Source organism: Columba livia, chromosome 8, assembly GCF_036013475.1.
Source record: "Columba livia isolate bColLiv1 breed racing homer chromosome 8, bColLiv1.pat.W.v2, whole genome shotgun sequence".
NCBI classification, from domain to species: domain Eukaryota; kingdom Metazoa; phylum Chordata; class Aves; order Columbiformes; family Columbidae; genus Columba; species Columba livia.
In genome coordinates this window covers 11516559-11532455 of record NC_088609.1, presented here as the reverse complement: position 1 = coordinate 11532455, position 15897 = coordinate 11516559, and the positions used below count along the sequence as shown (strand labels likewise).

The 15897-nt window shown below is 44.7% G+C and overlaps 1 protein-coding gene across 21 annotated transcripts in view; it reads right to left on the bottom strand.

The window, feature by feature from the left end:
- Positions 1–412: 412 nt before the first annotated feature.
- DOCK7 (dedicator of cytokinesis 7) overlaps positions 413–15897 on the bottom strand; it is a 113244-nt gene continuing 97759 nt past the window's right edge. For 7 of the 21 annotated variants that reach the window (XM_065070885.1, XM_065070867.1, XM_065070875.1 and 4 more), the window contains 8 exons: positions 15239–15253; positions 10730–10864; positions 9278–9367; positions 8179–8415; positions 7345–7488; positions 6245–6351; positions 5049–5216; positions 413–920 (listed from right to left, as the gene is read on the bottom strand). In XM_065070885.1, the coding sequence (XP_064926957.1) occupies positions 878–920; positions 5049–5216; positions 6245–6351; positions 7345–7488; positions 8179–8415; positions 9278–9367; positions 10730–10864; positions 15239–15253 (939 nt within the window). In that variant the 3' untranslated portion in view covers positions 413–877. Of the gene's footprint in view, positions 921–5048; positions 5217–6244; positions 6352–7344; positions 7489–8178; positions 8416–9277; positions 9368–10729; positions 10865–13813; positions 15254–15897 lie in introns of all 21 variants that reach the window. The other 14 variants (XM_065070871.1, XM_065070874.1, XM_065070881.1 and 11 more) reach the window with 5 other exon arrangements.

The following is a 15897-nucleotide window of genomic DNA, read 5'->3' as shown; positions in this document are numbered from 1 at the left end:
GGTCTGATGTTTCCTTAAAGGGCTGTGTCAGCCACCAAAATCACTGCCATAAAACAGACATTTTTCTTTACATAACTAACAATGCTTTCTATATAAGCTTTTAACTTAAACTGTGATACCATTTTATGTTCTTTTTCCCCGTGAAATTAGTTTTTAAATTGAAATAGGGACACAAAAGGTAGTCCAGTGGCACTTTCAAAGTTAGGAGGAGATGATGACTGTGGTGTTTGGACTTCCTAGCTAGGAATTATTTTTTTTTCTTTGCAGCAATTCATATCCAGCATTAAAAAGGAAAAAAGGAATAGGGATAATTAAATAATCACCACTTGGTTAGGACGTGTTGCTGTAGGACTTACCTTCTCTGAACCTTTTTCCCAAGGGTGGTGAGCTCTGAAGTCCAAGGCACAGGGAATTAAAGTGTAAACATTCACATATTTAATAGTACCATCAAAATAACCATCATCACTACATTAAAAACTTCAAAAATGCATTTGCGTATGGTCCTAATATAAATTAAATATATGAACTAAAAGTAAATAACATTAGGTAATGCTATAAATAAAGGTAAATGCGTTTAGTGTACCTTTGAGTCATAAAAATGCCTTAAAAAACAGGTAAGTTTACAGCTTATCACAAATACTCCAGATACCACTGCCATGATTTTTTTTCCAAACATTGATAAGTCTACATTTGACAATTCAGAATGATTTTTGGCCACTGAACACTTTGATGGAGGAAGAGGTGTGTGGGATGTCCAGGATGAAGTCCAAGTTTTATTTCACAATAAAACTTCTTTGATTCCCAGCGCTGATAACAAGGCTCTTTCTTTTCAAAACCTTACTTTTAAGTGCTTTTTTTATTTTGGCTCTTAACTTGTTTAGATATCCATTTTGCGAAGGCTCATCCTGCTGAAGGAGTCTCTGAGGGAGAGAAAATACAATTATGAGCTCATATTTTCCATGATGAAAGAAGAAGCCTCATCAGATGAATGATTCTGTACTTGATTTCCAGTATTTTCTACACCTGGCTACTGCAAAAATTAAGGCCACTGACATTAACTCATGGCTTTTCAAAGGAGTTGGCTTTGGGTCTGTATCTGGGATTATCCAACTGAGACAAAAACTGAAAGTTTAATTCACGTGTACATAGAGAAGCAGCACAAACCACCTGCACTACTGAGATCTTTTTAAACTCTTTCATCTGAGTCTCTAAGCGGAATTTGCCTGGAATACCTGTATTAGGCCCCCTGCACAGGCTCAATTTCACAAGATTAGGAAATATTAATAATAATTAACAATAATATTAATAGGAAATACAGTGACAAAAGTGCTTGTGAGGGTCCAAGCTGGGTGGGGAGGGAAGCACTGATACTGCCACCATCCCCAACCACAGTATCACAGTATGTTTGGGATTGGAAGGGACCTCAAAAGATCATCTAGTCCAATCCCCCTGCTGGAGCAGGAACGCCTAGGTGAGGTCGCACAGGAACATGTCCAGGTGGGTTTGAATGTCTCCAGAGAAGGAGACTCCACAACCCCCCTGGGCAGCCTGTTCCAGTGTCTGTCACCCTCACTGAGAAGAAGTTTTTTCTCAAATTTAAGAGGAACCTCTTGTGTTCCAGCTTGATCCCATTACCCCTTGTCCTATCATTGTTTGCCACCGAGAAGAGCCTGGCTCCATCCTCATGGCACTCACACTTTATATATTTATAAACATTGATAAGGTCACCCCTCAGTCTCCTCTTCTCCAAGCTAAAGCGACCCAGCTCCCTCAGCCTTTCTTCGTAAGGGAGATGCTCCACTCCCTTCATCATCTTCGTTGCCCTACGCTGGACCCTCTCCAGCAGTTCCCTGTCCTTCTGGAACTGAGGGGCCCAGAACTGGACACAATATTCCAGATGTGGTCTCACCAGGGCGGAGTAGAGGGGAAGGAGAACCTCTCTCGATCTACTAACCACCCCCCTTGTAATACACCCAAGGATGCCATTTGCCTTCCTGGCCACAAGGGCACAGTGCTGGCTCATGGTCATCCTGTTGTCCACCAGGACCCCCAGGTCCCTTTCCCCTACACTGCTCTCTAATATGTAATTTCCCAACCTATACTGGAACCTGGGGTTGTTCCTGCCCAGATGCAGGACTCTACACTTTCCCTTGTTAAATTTCATTAGGTTATTCCCCACCCAACTCTCCAGCCTGTCCAGGTCCCGCTGGATGGCAGCACAGCCTTCTGGTGTGTCAGCCACCCCTCCCAGCTTAGTGTCATCAGCAAACTTGCTGATAGTACACTCTATTCCCTCGTCTAAATCGTTAATGAATATATTGAATAATATTGGCCCCAGCACTGACCCCTGAGGCACTCCACTAGATACTGGCCTCCAACTACACTCCGCACCATTGACTACCACTCTCTGGCTTCTCTCCTTAAGCCAGTTTGCAACCCACCTCACTACTCTATTGTCCAGACCACACCTCCTCAACTTAGCTGTGAGGATGCTGTGGGAGACTGTGTCAAAGGCTTTACTGAAGTCAAGGTAGACCACATCCACCGCTCTGCCATCATCCATCCACCTTGTTACATTCTCATAAAAGGCTATGAGGTTGGTCAAGCATGACTTACCCTTGGTAAAGCCATGCTGACTGCCCCTAACAACCCTCTTATCCTTGATATGCCTTGAGATGGCACCAAGGATAAGCTGTTCCATTACTTTCCCAGGGACAGAGGTGAGGCTGACCAGTCTATAATTACCCGGGTCCTCCTTCTTGCCCTTTTCAAAGACTGGAGTGACATTTCCTTTCCTCCAATCCTCGGGCACCTCTCCCGTTTCCCAAGACTTGACAAAGATGATGGAGAGCGGTCCAGCAATGACCTCAGCCAGCTCCCTCAGCACCCGCAGATGCATCCCATCTGGACCCATGGATTTATGGATGTCCAGACTATTTAATTGCTCCCTAACCCAGTCCTCATCAACTAAAGCAAACTCCTCCATTGACCTGGCTTCATCCGGGGTCTCAGGGGTACAGGGCTCCCCAGGACAGCCTCCGGCAGAGTAGACAGAGACGAAGGCGGCATTCAGTAATTCTGCCTTCTCTGTATCTTCTGACACCAGGGCACCCACCCCATTCATCAGTGGGCCTACATTGCCTCTGGTATTAGTTTTATCTGCTATGTATTTGAAAAAGTTCTTTTTGCTGTCCTTGACCCCTCTCGCCAGCTGTAATTCTAAGGAGGCCTTGGCTATCCTAGCTGCCTTCTTACATTCTCTAACAGCAGCCTTATATTCTTCCCAAGTGGCCAGCCCCTGCTTCCATGACCTGTAAACTCTCCTTTTCTGCTTGAGCATACCCAACAGATCCCTATTCAACCACACAGGCCTCCTGGCTCCCTTCCTTGACTTCCTTCGTGTGGGGATGCTCTGATCCTGAGCGTGGAAGAAGCAATCTCTGAATGCAATCCAGCTATCTTGGGCCCCTTTTCCTTCAAGCAGTCTTGCCCGTGGGATTTCCTCCATCAATTGCTTGAAAAGGCCAAAGTTAGCCCTGCTAAAGTCCAGGGTTGCAATTCTACTTGCTATTCTGTTCCTGCCACCCAAGATGCTGAACTCCACCATCTCGTGGTCACTGCAACCCAGGCAGCCCTCAACCTTTACTGCTTCGGCCAGACCCTCCTTGTTAGTGAGGATGAGATCCAGCAGTGCACCTCTCCTAGTCGGCTCCTCCACCATCTGCATGAGGAAGTTATCATCAATGCACTGGAGGAACCTCCTGGACTGTGGCTGGCTGGAGGAATGATCCTTCCAGCAGACATCAGGGAAGTTAAAATCCCCCACCACAACCAGGGCCTGTGACTGTGAGGCCACTCTCAGCTGCCCATAGAAGGCTTCATCAACTTCCTCAGCCTGATCCGGTGGCCTGTAACAGACGCCCACAACAGTGTCACCCCTGCCAGCCTGCCCCTTGATCCTGATCTCAACTCGCTCGTCATCTGCTCCTGGGCAGAATTTAGTACATTGTAGTTGCTCTCTCACATAGAGAGCAACTCCACCACCACGCCTGGCTGGCCTGTCTTTCCCGAAAAGGGCATAGCCATCCACGACCACATTCCAGTCATGTGAACTGTCCCACCATGTTTCTGTAATTGACACCAGATCATAATCTCCCGACTGAACACAGGATTCTAACTCCTCCTGCTTATTGCCCATGCTGCGTGCATTGGTGTACAGGCATTTCAGGGAGCGAGCAGAGCACACCAATTTCTCCCTAGGGGCACAGGAGGCCACCCGGTCCTCATCAGTTTTAGAATGCTGCCCCACTGGGACAAGCCCAGCTACAACCCCATACCCCTTCAAGCCTAGTTTAAAGCTTTCCAACCAGTGAAAACTGACTCCAGCACAGAACGTGATCTGGGGAGAGCTTAAAACGTCCTGAAGCTGGATAAGGAGGGAAGGTCACCTTCCTGCAGTGTTCAGCAGACACAAAAATATCATACATCAAATTCAACTACAGGAATGCCAGAGCCTTGTTAGAAACTTTCTGTACCCGAAGTCGCCCTGCTCAGCAAGGGGATCACAGTGCTACAGGTTCTGACCTGTTTCATACATTCCCAGTGGGCTTTTTATGCTCAGTCTCACTGCAGATGAAAAAAAAGCCCCAACTCCAGCTTACTGATCTTCCAGCATGGAAAACATCAACTATTTTTCCAACCTGCCTGCCCCTGGAGCTCCTCATCCCAGTTCCACTTGGAACAAACAAGTGTCAAAGTCCTGCCACACTGGGGGTGGATCTGAATCTAAAACGAATGGGATGCAGGACGAAAAAAATTAAAAATTGTCACAGATGAGGAACAAACACCATTGCAAACACCACCTACCATAACTGCTGGGAAGGGGATGTGCTCTGAAGTCAGGACAGAAAAGGAAAGGGACGGACTCAGCCAAAAGAGCCATAATTGAAAACAAATAGATGTCACAGGTTCACCAGAAGATCAAACACCCCAGTGCCCAGTTTCACACCCTCCTTATCGTTGCTGAAAGAGTAAGATCAAATATCCACCTGTGACAAGTGACCGGCAGCACTGCCTTATACAACTGAGGGATCTTTCTGTTTATCAAAGGCTGGAGAGCTTCCTTTAACCGGTGATAATTCCTTTCAAGTTCTCGCTGATACTCCTTTTGGTCTGGACCGATCAGGCTCTTGTTCTTGCGCAGAGCATCTTCACATCTAGAAAATAAAAGACTGTGAAACTTGGGCACATAAAAAAGGGACTTGCTTGCTACAGACTTGTTAGGTTAATAGTACAACAACATTAATTCTGTTCCTCTGGTATGACACATAATATCCTTCTCTATTTTGTCTTTCGGGTAATGAAGACTTCGCTAAACCACTTGGTGTCCATGGCGAAAGGAGAGCGTGTCATATTTCCCATTTCCATTTCATTTCCAGAGTGACAACTCCTTTTTTATTTTAATTTATTCTCCAGTTATGTTCATCCTCTCTGAAGAGAAAAGCTGATCTCCACCTAGCCCATTCCAGTCCAAGAGGATTTAAAGATATATAGATCTACTGCTTTCCTCAGGAAAGATTAACAAATAGCAGACTGAGATGTTCATCAGGAACTCTTCTACTTGCAAAGATATAATTTAAACAAAAAGTATGAAAAGAACTTTATCATCAATGCCATCTATCACACATGAAAAAACTATGTTGTCACTGGATCTATTTTTATTTCAATTATAAATATATATTTAATTCCTTGTTGCTTGCAAAAGATGCAGTTTGCATTACTCAAGAGAAAAGTAGAGCAGCCAGCACATTTCTTAAGAGAATTCTGCCAGTGTGCATCCACTCCGTTTGCAGAAATTCACCCCAGAAGGAAACAAAACCTCCTGGCGAATTCAGCAGTTTCTCCTGCCCCGGCCAAGCTGTGAGTTCACTTGTGCCAGCGTGGCCAGTTGTGTTTACTGAGACAGGAACACTTGCTCACAACTGAACTGTCATCACTAATTAATTCCTGATCAACACCAAAGCCAAACGACCTCAGCCCCTGAAGCCACGGACCAGCAGCACCAGAGAAACAGGAAAACACCTGGGCAGCCGTGTAGAGAACTGGAGAGACAGAGTTACACCATGGATACTCCTCTCTCTGGACACCCCCGTGCTATTTTCATGTTATTTTTCATTACATGTTCCTGCCTGATGTGGTAGTACTAACTGCACCTGGCAGGCAGTTTTATGACAATACTCCGTACCTTTTCGTGAAGTCTTTGAAACAGAGCCGTAGCTTGTTGTGATGTCTGAAGAGCTTTGGATCATTGGGTATTTCAGACAAGAAAACTTGTGCAACTTCTAATGGTCCCTTTTAGGAGCAGAAGAGAAAATTAAGTTTCTTGGAACTATCTGTCATATCCAGTAACTGGAGAAACTTCTTGCATATAGAAACATTCATAAAATGCAACATTTCCTTACAGAATGCACCTTGAAGAATTGCAGCTGGTAAATCTGGCATAAATCACCAAACATCATGACAACTGAATCTCTTCTAAGCTTTTCTTTTTTGTTTTAAATAAGACTCTGCTTTTGGAAAACAGTGTGAGAAAACGCAGAGATTCTACATTTGTTTTCTCTTATAAGGACTCTCGACAAAATCTGCTCAACTCACAACTAAGACAAAGTTTAAACAATGCAGATGGAACCAAGGAAATGTTTGCCAGCACTGCAAACTCAACCCCGAACTTGAAACTCTGGCTGCTTTTTTTCCAGCTTGTGCATTAGTAGAGCTCTACTCATACTCCCTCAGTTTTTCCTCCATTTTTCTCCATTCACTAGCTTTGCTTTCCATTTTGTTCAAAAACCACAACAGGACACAATCCTACATCCACCCACCAGAGCCTGGCTAACCAACAGGAAAGTAATAAAACCTTTAAAATGTTTTTTTTGGGGGGGTTTGATTGTTTCTTTGGGCTCCCCCACCCCACCTTTTTTGTTTTGTTGTTGTGGTTTGGTTTTGGTTTGGTTTTCTCTGTCTGTTTTTTAGAGAAGGAGAAGTATGGAGAAACAACTGTGAGTGCCAGGAAAGAGCAGGTTACTGAGCGGGGGGGCTGTCTCTTCTCAGCCACTTTCCAGATTTAACCACATTTTCAGGACTCTTACGCAAATGGCAAAGTCACTGAGAGCAGCTGGCCTAGACCAACCAGTGACCTTAACCACATCCCACAGACTGAAAGGGGGAAAAAAATCCCAGGTATTTTAAGAAATAAGGCCCAATGCTGAACATCCATCACACCGAGTGATACGTATACGATATGATGTATGATACCCCAGTGTCTCTAGCTTGGCCAGTGATCCTCACCTGATTTACTGTGGTACCTACTGATCCTTGCAGCACCATCTGCAGCATCTTTGGGTCCGCGGGGTCTTGGTGGGTTGCAAAAGCCAGTTCCTGTGTTTTCTTCTGCATGTCCTCTATGGCAACTTCAATGGGCGTCAAAATGATCTAAAGAAGTGGCCAGAATAGAGGATACCTGTTACAGCTGAGACTGCCAACCAGACACAGACCTTCAGAAACACCAAGGTCACTTTGGGGTGTCCCACTGAAGAGGTGGAGGACACTGATAGGACAGTCTGGACAGAAGCACTTCAGAAACACATTGTCTCAGTCTTGATTTAGGAACATCAAGAAAAATATTTTATTTTTAAATGTATTTCTACATCTGGGTACTCAAGCGCTTTCTGAGATTGCTCCTGAGCGGGCAGACTCATGTCCCTTTGCAGTCTCTCCAACTAGCCAGCCAGGGTTACAGGACTGTGTCAACTGGATACACCGGTGAAAAAGGTGACATTCTGCATTACTAAATTGGTCTGGTTTTAGTTTAGGTTGAATAGGAACAGGGAAAAGCTCAATAGAAACAAGGCGTTCTTAAACTCAGGTGCAGAGTCCCTGCAGTGAACAGCCAGAGCAGCTCACAATGGTGCTGTCTGCTCTCGCTCTCTGCCGAATTTCTGCATTTTTAACAGAGAAGGGAAAGGCAGGCTGGTGATAACCAGGAGGGTGCATCTGTGTAATGTGACAGCATGAAGGGACATGGCTGTGATATTAAACTACACATACAATAAATAGTACACTGTGCATGAGTTTCAGCAACATTCCATCAAACACAGGAAGGCCCTGACACACAGGCCTCACCTCCTCTTTGTGAATGACGTTTATCCTGGTTTTAATGTATGGGAAAGCATGGGACGTCGTCAGGATGGTTTTGCGCTTGAACTGCTCGTGCAGCTCCCCGTGAGCCCGGCCGTCCAGCGTGAAGGGCGTGCAGTACATGAAACGCCGCAAGTTGTAGTTCTTGTCGAAGTAAGTTATCCTGTCCTTCATCTCGTACGTGTCGAAGTACGGCTCCACGTAGGTTATCTGAATGTAGGCCTGCGGGACGGAACCGGGTGTGCACAGTGAAGAACAGCACCAGGGGGAAGAGCTGAGCCCTACGCCCTGCTTTTTAGCAGTGCGATCACCTAGTCTACTTTCTTTCGTCTTGAAGCCACTTCTGGAAGAACTAGGACTGTTTTTTTTTGCCTGTACTCAGAAAAATCACACTCACACTGACAAGGACCAGGGGTGCTGGTAACTGCTCAGCAGTTTCTGGACCAGATAAAATACAGCTCGCTGTCCTCCTCCTCTCATGGTCTTCACATGAAGCTTCTCCTTCCTCTCCTTGCAGATAATGCTCTGCCCTAAGCCACTAGGCATTCTAGCGTGGTAAAATACTGACTCAGGTTGGCCAGAGAGGTGGTGGATGCCCCATTCCTGGAGACATCCCAGGCCAGGCTGGACGGGGCTCTGAGCAACCTGAGCTGGTGAAGATGCCCCTGCTCATGGCAGGGGTGGCACTGGGGGAGCTGGGAAGGTCCTTTCAACACAAACCATTCTATGATACTACTTTTGCTGTGCCTAAAGGACATGACACAAGAATGACAAGATGCTGCAGCTGCAAAAAAGCCAGAGGCCAGAGAATGGCAAACTCCCTTCCATGCACCCAGAAAGAAAGAAAAAGGCCAATGCAGCCTGGGCCTCTGCTGTCCTGTCATCTCTCTTCCCACCCACCACTGCCTAATTTTGCATTCCTTTGCTGGGATGGTTTTCCCCAACTCTCATCTCAAGCAGTCACAAGATGCTCTGGATGTGGATTTCATTGCCTGTTGGGTGAAATTCAGGGCAGATTTGTTCCACTGCCGTTTGCACACATTCAGGACCAGTTCTACCTCTAAACCTGTACTTGTGCTCTTACCTTGTTAGGATCTAGTTTACATTTGTCCACAGGGTTTGAGTCCTTAATCACTTCAAGCACATCTTCACCAAACCGTTCTCCATAAAATCCCTACAATCGAGAGCAAATGCATTGAAATAAACCATCAAATGCAGCCATCAGAGATGGGGGTTGGAGGGACAAAGGCTTATTCGGGGGAGGTGAAGCTCCATGTGCCTCCAACAGTAGCTGTGCTGGGGCTGAATGTGATCTGCTGATCCCAGAATTAAATCAGTCACATTCCAGGGGCAACAGGAAAAAACAAGCCTAACGCCCTGGAAGGCAGGAGAACTCGGGAGCCTTCCAACTGCACACAGACAGGCTATGTGGTTCTGAACAAGCCATCTGAGTGAGCTGGGTGTCTGTGAACTCAGCTGAAAACTGGGGTCAACACAGGATCAGCCTAGAAATCAGGTGCTGCATCAGAGCATGGCTCTGCTGGGCTGGGTGAATGGCCAGATTCAGAATTCAGGTTTTTTTAAACCTCAAACAACACTGCTGCTTTCAGTGCAACGTGACAGTGGCTGAACTGTTGTGAGCAACAACGTGACATCAGATCTGTTGTAGTGAATAATCCCGGGTCAGGTCTGCCCTCTGGCCCTAGGGACACAGAGCATGGCATGGCCCAGAGCCTGGTCCTCCCCTGCTGCTGGGGATGGCTTCATCTCTGCACAGATGAGAACAGTCTCTGACCTCTGCTGTCCCCCAAATTGTGCTAAGACATTGTCTAGACACAGGTCAGTTGGCACAAAACCAGGCCAGACTAACCACTACTTGGTACAGATGATCACAGGGTGATGCCTGGAGCAGCACCCAAGCCCCAGTTACATCATAGTTGCCTTTGCCTGTTCATGCCTGAAACAAACTTCAGACCTGTGATACCCTCAGGGGCTCTGAAATTCAGCTGCTTTAGAGGCTTCAGTCTCTAGGACAGGAACATTACGAAAGCAACAAAATCACAGCAAAACGCAATACTTTCTGACAGGCAGATCCTGAAAGGCATCCCAACCTTTTTTCCAGCCCAGGTCACCCTATTTACACCAGGAGGCTAACAAGAAGTGCAGACAAGGTGTGATCCGCCACAAAGTCCAGAATGATCATAGCAGGTCTGCAGCTTTCGCTACAAGATCAAGGAAAACCTGTGGGATTCCTCTCCTCACATTCCAGCTGCAGAGGTGGTCCTGGCCACAGGACGCAAGACATCGGGTTCAGCTCTGGCCACCACACAGGTCTCTGCAAACTGTTTTGCCAAGTGACTGTTTCTCTAAGCTCAGCTTTGCATCAGCCTCCAAGAGGCAGAGCGCTGGTTTTTGCCCAATGATTTTAATTTCCAGCATCTCCCGTAATTTGGCAACACAGCTCTTAGATAACTAATGGAAAATAGTTAAACTGCAACTCCCAGACAGAATTTGAGGTCGGCCATGATCATCTCACCTCCAGCCTATGGGAAATCTCAGCTAACTTGGTGATCGCGGGTTCCTTGTAAACAAACTCTTGCTCATCCAGGTCTCCAAATTTAGTTCCATAAAAACCAACCCGGAAGTAGGTGCCAAACATCCTCTTTCCATCCTAGGTTTGGAGAAACAGAAGATTATTTCAGTGTGGAGACATGCATACCCCCAAGCACGGCTGCAGGCAGGCTCCTGAATTGATGCGAAATATAAAAGAAATTAAAAAACAAGGAAAAAAAAATAGAAAGAAAGAAGGGAAAGAAAAAACACACCTGGAACTCAGCATGAATGCATTTTAGCAGCAAACACCGCAATGAAATTATAAACTAACATGAAATTATATGAATCAGTTATGACCATTAGCCCAACCCTGCAATGACTTTTCTCACCCCAGGAGGTGTCAGACATCTCTGGGGAACAGTCCAAGGCAAGTCCCTTCATTTGGGTAATTATTTCGGGCTCTCCAAACCCTCTGCGGACAGCCCTGAGCCTGTAGCCTGTAGCTGCAGGGGCGACACTGCACAGATACCCCTTAAATCACCCACATCAGAGCACCCCATAAATTATCCACTCACAAGTAATTGCAGGACTGGGCTGAAGTCAATGTCCAGTTCACTCACACACACACACGCAAGTGCTTTTTAAATAGCGTGTCAACTGGAAGGGGTTACGTTCTCTTCTAGTAACTAATGTCTAGTACAGAGGGCCAAAGTCACTCCTGGTGAAAGCAGATGCAATTCGCTCTATCATGTACCTGCTTCCATGGGAGCCAGTGGTGAATTTGGCCCAGAAATGCAACAAAAGTAGAGAAAGAAGAAAGATTTTTGCTGGATAAAGTAACGAAGAAAATCTAATTAAGAGAGAGAGAAGAAAAACGCTTTAAAAATACATCGCACCTTTGATTTTGTTAAAAAAACTCACGCTGCATGCACAAACCAGAAATGCCTTTCAGCAAGAAACTCTACAATGTTCACCTTCACTCTCACGAGAAAGTGTGTATATAATGCAGTATATAACATAGTATATAACATTTAATGTTTCTGAATCTGGGCTAGTGTTTGGTTTCAAACAGCACTGACAGACGTCTTGGCTGCCGTGTACGGTATTTTTTTTCAGTGTTTTGCTATGGCAAAATGGATCTTTTGTGGTGATGGTGAACATAATCTATGGAAAGCAAAGAGGATAAACAAGCCAAACTAAAATTAAAAAAAACCCCTCAGGCAGACTGTAAAAAGCACTGTCACGCTAGCATCCCTGGAATCACAGAATCATGGAATAGTTTCAGTTGGAAAGGACCTTCAAAGGCCACCTAGTCCAACCCTTGTCCAGAGAGGGGTTTTCATCCATCTCCTGCCAGTACTGACCACAGGGTTTTGTCACCCCACAGCCATCCCCAGAAGCACCTCCTGGTGCCAGCCCCAGCTCCAAAATGGTTACTGTTTGATTGGAACTAACACCTGGCAACATCTGGTTGCAGTTCCCCTGGGCTTCCTGTCCTTCTCCAGCGCCTGTCCCTCTGGACCGATATAGCAATGAGCAGCCTACAGAACCCTCCATTTACTCATCACTACCTTTGCAAAGCCACAGCTTTTGAGAATGTTCCCCATGCTAAAATCCCTCAATGCCCAGTATTTCCAGCTTCCTGTGCTATTTTTTTAAAATCAACCTCAATGTTATAGGCTCCTTTCCCAAAGTAGCACAGACTCATAGAGTCATTTTGGTTGGAAGAGACTCTCAAGGTCGAGTCCAGCTGTTAGCCCAACACTGTCACTAAACCATGTCCCTGAGAACCTCATTGTGTCTTTTAACCCCTTCCAGCGGAACAGCCAAACAAAACATCTCCCCAAACCTCACACAGGGCTGGCATGCTCCATGTGGAAACTGGTGGGATCCTGCCCCAGTCCCTAGGCATAGGGCAGGCCCCATCAATGGAAGACATGCTGCTGCTCTTCCAACTCATCTATTTTTTCCTACCTAGTTGGTGAGCAACTTTCAGGCTATGAGATTGGGAGAGCTCAATTTCTTGCCTGGCGTTAAGAATCCAGGATGGCTCCGTACTGGGATCTTTTAATTGAAATTTAGCCAACACCAAAGTCTATTTAATCACAGTACAGAAAACAAAACAAATAACTTAAAAATACTCCATGGTCTTGTTTCTGAAAAGAGCTAAAAATGCAGATATGAGGGAGAAATTATTAAAAGCATTTTATCTCCTATTATTTTATGAAAAATAATAGGTCTTTGGGAGGAGAAGAGAATGAAGGTGAACACTGAATAGCCATTACAGAACTGGCAGAGCAGATAACAGCCATCATGATTTATGAAGGTTCATGGTTTGTTATAATGCATGGTAAATACCTTTCAAAATTGCTGGGAATCAAGTTTGAGAGTTATCTCTTGCACGCACACAAAAAGCTTTGCCAACAAGATTTGAAAAATCAGAGACAGGAGTGATCACATCTGCTTTCTTCACCAAGACCAACACAGCAGCAGCTGCCTGGAGGCAGAGCCAGCCTGAAGGACGTCGGAATAGAAGTAATTCCTTCGTACACAATGTGCAGTATGCAAAATCCAGCCATCTTTACTGAACTTGAGCGTCGTTATTTTCTTGCTCAATTTTAACCCAAGGTCCTTTGCAGTGTTGCCAACTATCACAAGTCCTCCAATACTGATTTTTTTGAAGGTACCACCTGTTGCTATTCACTGGCAACCTCACCTTGCATACTTGCGTTTTTGAATTCTTATGCCGTAGCATGAAAAGGCTTTTTCCTAATAACTTTGTTAAACAAAAAGAATTAATTTGCCGTTTATTCAATGAACAAACACACAAGCAGAAAAACCCACCACTTGTGTTTAAATATGTCTTGGAAACGGTGTCAGACTCAGGATACTTGGGTGCTTGTAGCTGGCAATACTGCTTGCCCTGGGACACGAGGTGGGGTCCTGCTGTTGGCATAGCTCTTTGGCAAAATGAAATTGGGGTTTCCACAGTGTAAAACAAAATACAAATAGGGAAAAAAAACAAAGGAGAAAGTGGGGGGGAAAAAATCCACAAGTAGGAACTTACCACAACAGACAATAGTAAGAGTGGGGAGGAGGGTCAGCAACCAGGGCGACAGAGGAGAAAACAGAAAGTATTTAATTAGGGAAATTCCAAAAAACAAACAAGCAGCAAATTGGCAGCAAATAAACTCTAAAATAAAAATAGGGTGAGCATCCATTAAAGTATTTAAAACAAGGAAAAAGGGCAAAACATGCAACAAATCTGAAAGCTACAAAGCACAAAGATCAGAAAAAGTGTGGCCATGAAGGAGCACGACAACAGATGAGAACAGAAACCATGGGTGTCTTTTACCATGCAGTAAAACGTGACTGAGTGATGTTAGAATCATAACCAATGACAGGATTTTCTTCAGGGGTCGATTTAGGGACAGACTAATCAAAATAGATGCTCACAGGCCTTCACATTTGTTGGCTATTGGACACAGATCATTTACACTCCTTACCACACGTTCTCTGGATTACTTTTAAACTACCAGACTTAATTTCTTGCTAGGCTGGAACTAAAACTGATATTCAGATATCATCTCCCCAAATTATTTACATCACACAATGCAAAAGAATTTTGTTCTTAGCCCCAGTTTGGGAAGCGTGGTTCCCGCGGTGGAAACATGGAGGGAGATGGCCCATGCTGAGCTGCCTAATTCACAGAAGAGCAGAGATTAACTGGACAGCTGAAGTCTAAGCAAATAATGTAACATTATCTTCACAAAACATTTACAATGTCTTCTGAGACTTCTGGATGCTCATGTGCCTGCTGTGTTGACTGGGCGAGGGCCTGAGTTACCAAACTCTCTCTGCTGCGGATGAAGCCGACGGCTTTGCCCATCTTTAATCCAATTGTGTGGTTCTCGTGGTGTATGTTGTAGAAACATGAGTCAACAGCCTTGACAAAAACGAAAGCAGAAAAACTGACTCCAGTTAACACAACTGAGCCATTTCACTGCCAGATAACCGCTACTTAATGAACTGATTGCTCTTAAATGAGCAGAATGAAGCAGCCCGTTCTCCGAGATACGGTCTGTACGTGCAGGAAACAAGTTTTGTGTTTCAGTACCTCTGAGCATTATTGCTTAAATCGACCCCTGTGGGTGGGGTGAAAATATGGTATGAAGGGATGATTTTCTGTGTCAATGCTGATGAAAAGAAATATAAACAAATTATAAAAACAAACTAGTGATGATACAGTGGCTCATTCACCAAAGAACCTCATTAGTGGAACACGTCAGCATCCATGCACTACCTAGAGCTTCTTATGAAGAATTTCCTACTACAACCACAATCGCTTTATTGGTATTTCTTTGGTTAATGAATTGTTTTAACAGCAGACAGCAACAGAAATACCCACAACTAGCACATGTGGGCAAGCATTGGCGTGAGTCATCTGAAAAATCTATTAGTGTTCTTTACTAACTAGAACGGAGTTACCTACCTCCCAGCCAGTACTCTGTGTAATAAAAAGTAAAAAGCGCATGTCACAGAAACCAAAAAAAGAAGTTTCAAAGGCCAAAACATGACCAGCAATGTAAGCTATCATAAACCTGAAATGGTTTCAATAATTATACAACATCATACATCCAAAACAGCCTTCTCTGCCACAGAAGGACACTCACAAATTGTCCTCTATCAGTACATTTAACCTCAGGAATCTGGAGATGCCAGAACAGGGAGAAAACCACCAGACCCTCAGCTGGATCCGATGAAATCAATGCACTGATCTGCATCTAGCTGGTGGGTTTTACACCATTCAAGTTTAGGAAGGTTCCTTCAATTATTTGTCCACCGTATGAATAGACAAATAAACCCCCAACACTTCTGAATGTCACCTAGCAAGCTAAAGGCAAGACACAGCGTCTTTCCCAGACATACAGCATGCAAAACAGGTTAAAATAACATCTGAAAGGATAAACTGACAGATGGTTGGAATTTTTAACTCCTGTATATTTCGGAAGTTACAATGAAACTTGGTTATGTTTCATGTTCTCTCATGTTTCTCATGTTAAATGTCCAGAGAAAAAAATCCTGTTAGTGATCCTTTAATTTACTGTGGATCACCATTGGACAACTCTTGCATAATCTGTTTTTTTTTTC